Below are 12,358 nucleotides of genomic sequence, written 5' to 3'. Positions count from 1 at the left end.
TTGTCTTTTCCCAAGCAGCTTAGACTTCACCCTCTTTCCAGCTCTTTTTAGTAAAGGTTGTTAATGTTAGTGGGAGCTCTAGTGGCTGACCAGACTTCAGATCGTCCATTACCTGTACATCATCTTGATTCTGACACAAATAGTTCACAAGGCAAAAGGAGTATCTGCATAAATCTCTTAGAGAAGGAACTGGTGCTGACCCGGCTGGGCTGGATGATTCCCAGTCTGACACAGGTAATCCTGCAGGGGCTTTGCCCATGGCTCCGTGTCTCATTCCTTCAGTCTGGCGTCTGAGGCAGCAAAGGCAAAATCAACATCAGGCCCAGATGTGTAGACAGGGACCTGCACCCAGGCCTCATTGTCAGAAGCCATGGCAGGTTACCTTCTAAAAGAGATGGTCTCCTGGACAGGGTATCCACCACTGCACTCCAGCAGCTTGTGACCAAAGGCTTCGATATTGCAGTCAGGCAATGACATGGGAAAAAAAAAATTAAGAAGTAATTCTGTTTACATTTTCCGTTGCATTAGTTGAGCTTGCCCTTGACTTGGGGGTTTCCTCAAGGTGGTGACTTTGCCACCTGTGTCAGCTGGATTTTAAAATAATCCGGATAACTTTTTTTAGTCCAGCACCTTAACACCATTGTTTCAGAAGATAATATGCAACTAACTGCATGTTTTATTCAAGGATAGGTATCTGTGGTGTGTGATCGGCTGAGCTGAACGGCTGGGACCCAAGGAGGCTCAGATACTCAGGTTGCTCTTGCTGGATCATAAACACCTGGGACCTGAGTATTCCCAGATAAAACTGTGGCCATGGAACTGACCTGTGATTTCAGCCCCACAAATGCTGATTTCTTGGTCATTTCACTATTCCTGCCTTCTGTCTTCTTTTTTTATTTTAAGAATATATTTGGGAAAGGTTTTGAAAGATAATTCATAGAGCTCCTTTTCTCTTGCTAGGCAGAATACAAGCTTTCCTTTTTTTCATTTTTGCCTTTTGTTGCTCATATCTGCATAGCTGAAATTAATTATAGAAGGCATTGGTATTAGAGAAGGTATTGTTAATTAGTATTTTGTTGAGTTAAGTGCCTTCTTTTCCTTATGATGTCTTTTTAAGATATTTCTGTTGTGAGGTAATGAGAACATTAAATTGTGTTTATTTTTCAGACTAAATATGTTGGACATTTTTGCAGGATAGAAAGTATATGATGTGTTTTATAATCTAGCGTAGTTACCATAGTGAACCTCAGTCACTGGAGCTAATCACTAACTGCTAGAGCGGTATGTTGTTACAGCTGGTTGATAAGTTTTCCGTCACGGTATTAAATTCTTCCTTCTATGTCTTACTTCTCCGACCTGACTTTCCTATGGTATGACAAACAGAGTGGTGCTAAAATGCAGGCTAGTTGTTTGGTTTAGTATATACGAATTTCTAGGGAGAAAGGGGTCAGGAAAAGAATCACTACAGTTCTGAAGATGACCTGATGTTGCTGCATTATGCTCCGTAATTACTTTTTCCAAAATTAATAGCTTTTGCACATGTGTAAGTAGGTCTGGTCAGCTTGAGATTTCTTTTTTCCCCTCAAAATATTCGACCTTTTCATCATTAAAAAGAATCATTAGAATTTACCTGAGACTGTGAAAGTCACTGGCAGACAGTTGCTCTTAATTACAGGATATATAACTTTATAATTAAAAAAAAAAATTTTATCATTAATAATACTCTGATGGGATATCTACTTTAATACCTTCTCCTATTTCCTGGAATTTGGCACTTCTCAAAAGATAGAAAAGCTTTTGAGAAAGCTGTCTTTTTCTTAAATATCAGATTTAAATTTGATAATAGCCAATTTTAAAAAATTTGAAGTATAAATTTTAAATTAGATTAGAAATTGAGATGTTTCTTAATTTACTCATAGCAGTAGCTTTCGTTTGTGTTATCATGTATTAAAGTAGTCTTACAGTAGAAATGTGAGGATTGTCTGCACATGATGGGAAAAACTTAAGAGGAGTGGGAAAGGAAAAAGGCAGGATAACTCTGAAATGAGACAAGCTTAAGTATTCAGACACATCAAAACATTATTGGAAACAGACTTTTGGACCAATTTCCTTTTGCAACCACGTATGTGCTTTTCCATCATCCTCATATTTTAAGAGTGTGGGTGGAAAATAAGCATATTAGTCTTAAATGCAAAGGATAGGCCCATACAATCATCAGATTTGTTGGACTCACCTAGCCCTTCCACAGCGTTTTTATTCAGCAAAAACAGTGTGACAGGCAGGTACAGTTACAAAGCTTGGGGAAGATTGTTTTGCACTTAATGTCTGCTTAGCAAGATACCACCTACAGTAAAACCTCATGTGTATTTATTATGGGATAATATGTGAGTCTGTTAAATGGGTTTATTATTTACAGGGAAAATCCTGCATTTAATAATTAAATCAGTCCTCCTAGTATCTTCAGGCCCAATTCGGAATTAAACCCTAAAAACATGGGCACTAACAAAAGTGGCTTAATAACCAGGCATGTTTTGGCACGTGTTCTTTCTTTTAATTTAATTCAACTGTGATATTTAGTTAAATATTTATTGCAATGTTCTGTTTTTCAGGATGGGAAGAAGAAGTTTGACAAGGAAAGTGAGAAGTACTATTCCATCCTAGAGAAGCATTTAAACTTATCAGCAAAGAAGAAAGAATCTCATTTGCAAGATGTAAGCGCTAACATTTGCATAGAGATCATGGTAACAAAGTGGTTCTCTTCAAGACATGCTGTATTTTGTTAATGTGAAATCGTAGAGATTTCTTGTAGCAACGCTTGTTGTGAATACAGATTTTTGAGTGGGATTAATATGACCCTAATAAGAGTTAAAGAATTTAACAAGGCAGTATTCTACACGTGCAACTTTCTGTATGTCAAGTCAGCTGATGTTTACTGGTGGCAGAAACAGAATTATATTACTCCAATAAAAATGTGACTTTTATAAGATACGTGTGGAATATTTGAAAATCAAATAATTAATTGCTTTTTTGCTACTGAATTTATTACTCGATAAAATTATGCTTCCATTTCCCATAAATTTTAATCTATGAGACTGAACTGAGATCACTTTAACGAGGCTTTTTTATGCCTCATTTTTCCTCTTTTTTACCTTATTCCAAGACTGCATCATCATGCCCTGAAATTGTATCCACAACTTCAGCTTTAAAGAGCCTGTATGGCTAATTCTTTTCTGTTAAAAAGAAAAAGAAAAAACTCAAATCATGAAGACTTCTAGTTTAACAGGAGGATTTCGGGGCTTTTTGATACACTGGAAGAAGTAGTTATGAATTGTCTTTGAGGCAAATCACAGTAAAGCCAGCAATTTGGTATCAATGACTTTGGGATTTGTGCCAAGGGTGGTTAAAAATTATTTTGATGGGATTACTCCTGTCATGCTGAGTCTTAAATAATGGGGATTAGCTTGTTCATGGATGGAGTTTTCACAGATGATGTGACCACCAGTCAGTCACAAAGTGTAAGACTTTTTTTTTCATGTTTACCAATAATACTATAAATTGAATTTAATTTGTAGTAATGTTTATACTCCTGAATTGTCATTTATGTCTATATAATAGTCATTCTAGATAAGGCATCAGTTAATTGTTCCACTGGAACAATTTTACAATGTCACAGTTTTACATGTACAGCTTTCATGTTTCCTAAATACCCTGTGTATTCATGAAGAAGCAGTTCTGTCAGAGGCTAAGCACCAGCTGAGGAAAAAAAAAAACTAAAACAACAACTTATCACAATGTGGAAAACAGAACTTAAGCACCGATTTATTCAAGAATAGTAATTAAAAAAAATGTAATAAAATATTTTGCTCTTGAGACAGGAGAATAATTACAGTCTAAAAACAGCAACAGAAGTGAAAAGTAACAGCTATGAATCTAATAAACTGTGGTAGACTAACACTGGATTTGGCTCAAGTATATAAACTAGTGGAAAAGCAGAATAAATTTTTCCACTGTGTCCTTAAGTGACATCTCTGGATTTAAAAAACCTGTAACTGAGGCTGAGGTTTTTTGCTTTTCTGGATGCTCAACTTGTAAAGCATCTAGGGCAGAACTTGTCATTTCTGTCTTCCTCCACTGTATGCAGCTATAGGTGTGCCGAATCAGCAACGCAGACCCACCAGAAGTAGAAGGAACGAGAGCAAATCAGTACCAAAACCGTTAACCAGGGAGACTTGTGGCCTCTGCCTGCCCTGTGAATAAAAGAAGGCCAAGCACCAGTTCCTGGCCCAAAATCTGAGTGATAGCGGTTGACTCACATCCAGAGTGGTTTGGGTGAGCCTCGTTTATAGCCCTTGTGTCCAGGACAGAGTTTGTAGGAGCAGCCCACAGCAAGGCAGGGCATGAGCAAGAACCAGGTGGTGCTGACGGCTGGGCTTTAGTGTTCGATGCAGCGAAGGGAAGTCCTTGCCTCAAGCCAGTGTCATGCATTCAGTGAGGTGGGAATACCATTTTATGACTGCTACCATCACACTGAAAAATACTTCCTTTTTAACCCCGCGTTTCTTTGAATCGTTAAGGTTTCTTGGTACTTCATCACATTATGTGGGTTAGAGAGTACTGGGATGAGCAAGGAGTAGTTCTTACACTGTGCTGGGCTCTTTTATATATCGCTTGAGTGCGATTCAGAGCACCTTAATGAGGCATCTAGAGTTTGATGGTCTGAACATATTCTATGGAGAGTAGTTTGCATATATTCGTCTAATTGAAATGTGTTCGATATTTTATGAATCTGCAAGGCTGCTTACGCATTTTACATAGATGATTAAACTTTTCTTCCTTTAGCATCAAAAAGAAACTTCATAATACTGTCTTTTCACTGCCTATGAAAGTCTGCAGTGGAGCAGAAAATGGTCAGAATTGAATGATGTAAGAAAGTTAATAAACTCTTGATTTTATTTCTCTGTAATCTGTTCCAGAATCAGGCATAAATACAGAGCAAAGGCTTCACTCTGCAAGCTTCTGTGAAGTTCTGGTATAAATTCTAGTGATACCCCACATCAGTGAAAAGACAACTCACTGTAACTAGATATCACTCAAAATTGTATCCATCAACACTTTTTCTTTACATGCAGTTTGAAGTCACAGAAAAAACTTGTGAAAATCCTTCCAGCTTTTGAAACTTTCAAATCACTTTCAAAGTGGTTCTTGTAAATCCGAGTCCTCAGTGTTCGCGCAGTTCATAAGCTTCTACAGAAGGTATATTTTGGAAGTTTTTATTTAGTCCCTGGGTGATTAGGGCCTTAATTTAGGAACCCGTCCATATTTGAGATGGCACTTGATTGTCCTATCATTACAACTACAATCTGCTTAAATACCGTTCAGAATATTGGGTGTTCAGAACTTAATGAGGTGTTTAAAGACTTTTCCTGAGTTGAAGCCTGAAAGAGCTCATTTCTAAAACTAGATTCTATTATTTGCTCACAATTAAATTTGAGCTGAGGTCTGTCTCAAGGGCTTACTGATGGCACTTGTCTGAGCAAGGGCTCGCTGGATCATGTGCCAGAGAGGTGGCACCTGGTTCTGTTCAGCTGTGTAGCATTCCCTTTGTGATATGTTTTTTGTGAAACAAAACTATTAGCAGAGTTTGAAAGAAAGCAGTAGCCAAAGGCACTGTATGAATGGCACACGGCAGAGTTAATTCTGTGGTAAAGCACTTGCACGCTGGAATTTTGATGCTTGGTTTCTGCTTCGTAATATTTGTTCGTGTACTTAATTTCCTGATTAGTTGCTTATAGGCATGGGAAGGAACTGCTAGTACTGAATCCTATGAAATGCGAATCCTGAGATGCGAATCCTGAATCCTTGAAGAAGTGTTAGAGCTCTATGCTAGGATCGTGGATCAATATTGTTAAGAGTCTGTGCAGCCAAATCACGCTAGTAGCATGTCCTTGACTAAAGAAGCACTGTTAATTATATATGGTGCCACTGATGACCAAGTCCTGCCTGAGGGAAAACACTGACTTTTTGCATTTGTGCTGTTAAGAGTACTAAACCTCTTTTATGGTGTGTTTGCTGGTTTAATGTTTGCTGCCAAGGTAAGGCAACGTCTAGCTTTTCCAGTTGTCCCATGTTTGTTACCTTTAATGCCATAGTTGAACTAGAGAAGATACAGAAGTATAAGCCTATACTTTAACAGGCATATGGCAAAATTAGCTGAACTGGTCTTACTCATATTGTTGATACTTTATAAAATTTCTTTTTGACCTCAGACCAAAACCTGACTAATGCAGCCCAAGAGGAATTTGCTTGAGAAAATGATTTTTTTTCACAGAAGGATAAATTAAATGAAATCTGCATCTCTTCTTTAAGCATTATCCACATACTGCACTGCTTGTCTGTAGGTCCCTCTCCCATGGCTTGTTTAAATTGAGGATAAAAGCTTCTTGCTCTTTATCAGCTGATAAGAGTTAATTCTTCAGCTGTTTAGGCAGAAGACACTGTTTTGGTATTGGATCTTCATGTCGGGTGATATTATTCAGGCACTTCTGACAAGTATTGCCTTGTAGTTCTGGCATTTGAAAATTAAAACATGAAAAACGATTTATGAGGTTAAATATGTTTATATTCCAAGAGCATGTGACTCAGTATGAAAATAGTAAGTCACCGTTAAATAGAATCCATTTAAGAAAGAAAATACTTTCTTGGGAAGGTATTTGAAGCTAAGAAATAGATAGAATTTCAGTGCATGTGATACTCAAACATTTCAATAGAAATCATTATCTTTTTTTCCCTCCTTAATTCCTATCCTACTCTCTTCTATTTCTCTTTCTGAACTTGCCATTTACCAGGAACAGGGTTATTGCTGCCACCTTTCTTTGTTTCCCTTTGGGGTCTCCTAAAAATGGGGCATTAAAGTGCAAAAAGGAGAAGGAAACCAAAAAGGAGTGGGGAAAAGGCATGAGGCTAAAGTGTGTGGTGTTAGCTTCTTAAACTTGAGTCTAGCTTTTTTAAGTAGGTATTCTTTCAAGAAGAAAACTGATCCCTATGAAGCTTGTAAAGTAATTTTATGGAAGGTCTGTTTGTTAATGACAAAAACTGTTTTTAAAGCAATCGTGAGAGTAAATTAATATTGTCTATATTACATTTTGTCTTTTAGGCAGATACACAGATTGACAGAGAACATCAAAACTTTTATGAAGCATCATTAGAGTATGTTTTTAAAATTCAAGAAGTGCAAGAGAAAAAGAAATTTGAATTTGTAGAGCCTGTAAGTTTTATATTTTATGTCCTTCAGCATGCATGCATTTAAAGCTGAAAACTGAATTTAAAATACTTTTTTTTTCCCCTCCATTTTTAAATTGTGATTGCAGGTTGTTTGTATAGAGACAGACATTCAGATCTTGGCTTGGGCACTTTTCCATGTTTATTAAAGGATTATGTAAGAGTATCATATCTACTGTGAAGTGAAATGTCTGCTGTCTCGGAGTGTGCATAACATTTTAATGGGACAATATGTAATGTTGTGTCTGTGCAACATATAATGGATGTTTCCTAATATGATGGTTTCATGGCTGAAATTTTGTGCCAGGTTTTTGATGTTAATATTCCACGTAGGCAGCGTACACATATGTTTTTCTGAGTTATACATGAAATAAAGTGAAAAATCAGATTTTCTGTAGGATAAGAAAGTTTATATTTTTCTTGGTGGAGTCATTTGATTTATTTTGCACGTAAAAGAAAGCATATGTTGATAAGCCTCAAAAGAGGAAGATAAAGTTGTGTTCAAAGTCCATATATTGGTCTGGGATTTTCTTCACTGTTTCCATTCCCCACCCATAACTATCTTGTGGGTCATTCACTACCAAAGCTGCTTCCATGTGATGTACTACGTTCCTCTGTGGCATATTAGTAGTATCACTGCTGTTCATGTCTTACAGAACTAGCTTGCCAGTTGCCTTAGTTAGTACCTGTAGTCCTTGACAGATAACTTCAATGTCATCTGTCCCCTCCCATTAAGCACGCTGAGCATGGCAGAGTGTCAGCTGTGAAGGAGGAACATGACACGTTGAACTTTTTCTCTCACTCCACACCATCTTCTGGCTTCCTTGTAACTACCTGAAGCAGCACTCTTGACTGTGACCCAGGTTGAATTACATTTCTAACACCCAACGTCACCGAGAAGAGCTTCTCAGATGCCTCCTTTCCATGAGATGAGAATATATTATATAGTGAACGTTTGACATTGATGCAAACTAATGAACCTGGATTCAGCAAGCAGTGCTTACAGAAATCCTATCTTTATGGCATACAGCTGCCAAATCTCAGAAACTAAAACTTTGCTCTTATTCTTAAATAAGAACATTTTTCTACCTGTCACAGATTAATCCAGAGTGTCTCTCCCTGTCTACTTCTGCAAAACTCTCACATCCTGGAAAAAATTTAGCAATCTTGACCTAGCTCTGACCTTGGCATAGGAGACTTAATGTTCTTTTAAAGTAACAGAAACTTTCTGTGTTGAGAAGACTGTATACATAGTGAAATATTATTGTGCAATTGTAGGTAGTTAATAGGGCTTCTTTCATCCTAGCTGCTAGACAGAGAGAAAAAATAAATTTCATTTTATATATTTTAGCTGGAGGTGGGTACTGAGCTCCTTTTGACCCGGAGCTGTCCCCACACTGTGTCAGTCATCACAGCACCAGCTATGAATTACCACAATGGAAGAGCTATTTATCAGTTCATCAGTGCTGATACCAAGCAAGCAGGGCAGGTTACTGGTAAACTAAGACTTGTGGACCTGGGTATTTTTGTAACATCCAGTAGGTAAAATTTACTTTTGAGTGGGTCAGTTGCCATTTGTGTCAGATCAGGAGGCATTTCAGTCCAGTATGCTGTCTGTTGCACACAGGTCATTACCCGATGTTCCAGAAAGGCTCTGGTGACTGGGGAATGATAGCCCTTGCAGGCAGTGTCTTCTGGCTCCAGGTGTGAATTTTTTATAAACAATCTGAATGTAAATGGAGCTTGAATTACAACATCAGTGTTAAAATTTTGAACCTTCAGACTTATTAATTTTTTCCTTCTACTCTGTTACATACAACATGCTGGAATACAAGCATTTACTTAAGCCCAGAAGGCAAAGCATGCCAAGTAAATAATAATACGTATCAGCAATACCACGAAACAAAGGAAAAAAAAGTCTCAAAACAGGCTTTCTAAAAATGCATAGTTTATGTAAGTGGCGTTGGAAGTATGATGCTTCTAGATGCAAGTGGATAAGGACAAAACCTAACACTTTAAAATCACGTATTAAAAGATTTGCCATATTATTAATTTTCCTCCGAGTGCTCTACAGATGTTCAGATGCTAGAAGATGCCTGGTGGTTTGTCTATATAGACATTGCTCCTCAGGAGCTCTGCTAGTCATGGTGCATCCTAGTGCGTGCACTGCTAATGTCTCTGATTTATCAGCTCAGTGTCACTCCGTATAATTCTTAGTCGGACATGTTACTAATAGATTCTTTGAAGGAGAGTTTAACAAAGTAAAATGAAAGGCTGATAGTGTGCTGAAGGAGGAAATTGTGATGCCCATGTGAAAGAACAAGTTCATGACACGGTAATAGAACTTGAAAAGCAAATGATCTGCTGGAGCTTCTTCCAAGATCTTCATTTTGTCTGTGCTAAAAGACAAGGATGATCTGGGAACCAGAGCGGGAGAAGTAGCCTAGCAAAAATTTCCAGGTGGATTACATCTAGGAGAGTGGGATAGTGAAAGTTGGCAAGAGTGAAGTATGTTCCTTCCTGGAGGAGAGTGGGGAGACTTTTTTTTAAGGTACAAAGTGCTAATGACTCATACTTTGAATAGAGGATTATAATATTTAAAGTAGACTTTCGCAGCTGCTCCTCAGGCCCTGGATCTCTCTGCTGTTCTCTGCATCTTGCCTGAAGGAGTCACTAATGTTCACTTGCGTGACAACAGTCTATTTGTGATCCTCCTAAATCTTGATTTTTTTTTCAGAGAATTTAATGTTTTTCTGGAGGATAAATTAGTGTTAAAATTTATTTTACAGCAAGTTAAACAACCAAGCAAAGTAAGTGACAAGCGTCATCCTGGCTTCACCCTTGTGGGCCCAGAGAAGCTAGTCCAAATCAGCACCACTGTCAGAGGGTATTACGCTCCTTAAGAGAAATTCAAATGCTTTCCTAGCGCTCCAGTTAATCAGTGATGCCAGGACTCCCTTGGCCTGTGGAAATCAGGGCACAGAGTTCATAAGCAGTTAACTATCTGAAATGTGAGGGGTGGACAGTTAAATGTCACAAAACCCCAGAACTGTTTATTTAAAGAAAAACAGAAAACCCCAAACCACCCAACAAACTCTGCCTGCATGTAATGCAGTTCCGTGTGACTTCACTGTGGAAGTTAAACTCAATTTCCACTTTCTTGGATTTTGTACATTATTAGCTACATTCACTTTAATCTGATGAGTAAGTGCTATCTGCTTAAAAATAAAATGAAACCAGGGAGACAAGGACTTCTGGCTGATGTGCCACAGGCCAAAGGTTAAATTCCTCCCCTATCCGAAACCTAAGTGCAGTCGTCTTCCTGTGAGAATGAAATGACCAGGCAGTCTTGAGGTCACCAGCTCCACATAAAAATAAATAAAGTCTCAAGAAGTAGTTGGATTTTGTTTCAGGTTCTGTGTTGACATCCTCGCGGCGCTGGGGTAGTGAGTAGCATTGTGTTACGGAGTTCAGACCTCGCTCTTTATTGATGTGGCTGATTAGATGCTCAGAATGAGGGGACTATGAGGCACTTGCTGGGTTGAAAAATTGTTGATGTGAACACATTGGGCTTTGTATGTGATGTTTTGTGAAACAAATCACCTCTTTACATGTGAAGACCGCCTTGAAATACATTCTGAAAATCTCTTCCAAAAGAAAACAAGGCTGTTCTTTATTATTTAAGATAAATCCTTTTAAAATTATGGGCCTGCCTGTAGCAGCAGCACCACATCTAACACCAGCAACAAGAAAACCCCATGATGAGCATAAGACTAGGGCAAAAGTCCTTCGCTTTTAGACTCTTTTGTGCAATGCTATGGCTGTACCTGTCCTGGTGGAAGTGCTCATGAAGACACCTTAACAGCACAAGCCTGTTGGGTACAGGGTGTTTCCTGATCCCTGTTCTTACACCGCTAGTGAAACGTGCACAGAAGCAAACTGCATCCTCGGTGTCAGTTGTTTCAACACAGAACTTGAATAATCTGATCTAAGACTTGCATAAAATAAGCATATTTTTATTCCTGTTTTTCTAAGTGCTCAGGGAGTATTTGACCAAGAGAACATCAAGGCCAGACCCTCTGCAATGCACAACTACCAGAATACCTGAGGAGTACTTTAACTAAAATGCATTCAGCTTTTTTTTTGCTGCTATTTTTATGCTTTCTAATTAATTCAGCTTTGCTGCCATCTTGTGTTAAATATTTTCCTCCTCGGTGTTTCTCCATGTATTCCATAAAGGCATTTTGTATATTGCAAAATGGTTTTCTTCGAGTATTGAAGCTGAAATTTAAACAGTTTATAATACATTCTCCTGAAATGCCCTTTAAAACCGATCTTTACAATTGAGGCATGAGCTGACATAATGAAATTTCTTCCCACTAGTTCTTTTGTTATTGTTTTGGTGGGCTCTAACGTGCTGCTCCGACTGCAGATTTGCTGAGTGCTCATGTTGCTCCTGCAGAGCTTCTTTAGCTGAAAGGGTGGGTTTAGCAGCAGGCTCCTACTTACAGGTGAAGTTAATCCCCATCCTTTAGACTGAACCAAGTGAGAGTAAGCGCAGGAGGAGTTATGCTGCTCTATCTGAAGGAGCTGTAGTTTGGGGTGTGGATGAACAACTGGATCTAGACAGCAGGCAAGGGCTTTCCACAGCTGGAGCCTTAGGTATAATTTTTTATTTAATACTTTATTGATAGAAAAAGAAGATTAGTTTATTTTATATAATTCTTTCTAGAATTACGGTATAACCTTAAAATTGTAGAACTCTTTCTAGCCATTTATATAATTGGAGCTTTTTAAGATAAATTGTTGTATTTGGGCTTTTCTCTGAACCACCTGAATAACCAGTACGAGACTTTTGGGGCCAAGTCCTAAGGTGAAGTAATGCTTTCAGCTAGACAGATGATTATGTAAAGCTGAGAAAATTGGCGCAAGCTGTGGAGCCCTTCACTTGACTGTGTTGCCTTCATTGTTTAGTGGTGGGATGCAGTTCAGGAGTTCACACCCACTGTAGAGGCCCCACAAAAAGTGGCTCTTATGTCCAAGGATCTTCTCAGTTCTTCAGGCTCCGTGAGCCGCTTGC

General features: G+C 38.3%; 1 protein-coding gene across 1 annotated transcript in view; it reads left to right on the top strand.

The window, feature by feature from the left end:
- ARHGAP42 (Rho GTPase activating protein 42) overlaps window positions 1–12,358 on the top strand; it is a gene marked incomplete at its 5' end in the record, with an annotated part of 68,284 nt that overhangs the window by 15,402 nt on the left and 40,524 nt on the right. The window contains 2 exons of the mRNA XM_010140544.1: window positions 2,610–2,711; window positions 7,154–7,264. Of these exons, the coding sequence (XP_010138846.1) occupies window positions 2,610–2,711; window positions 7,154–7,264 (213 nt within the window). The remainder of the gene's footprint in view (window positions 1–2,609; window positions 2,712–7,153; window positions 7,265–12,358) is intronic.

This window comes from Buceros rhinoceros, unplaced genomic scaffold (assembly GCF_000710305.1).
Source record: "Buceros rhinoceros silvestris isolate BGI_N320 unplaced genomic scaffold, ASM71030v1 scaffold5277, whole genome shotgun sequence".
In the NCBI taxonomy this organism is placed as follows: domain Eukaryota; kingdom Metazoa; phylum Chordata; class Aves; order Bucerotiformes; family Bucerotidae; genus Buceros; species Buceros rhinoceros.
This window is presented reverse-complemented; position numbering and strand designations above follow the sequence as displayed.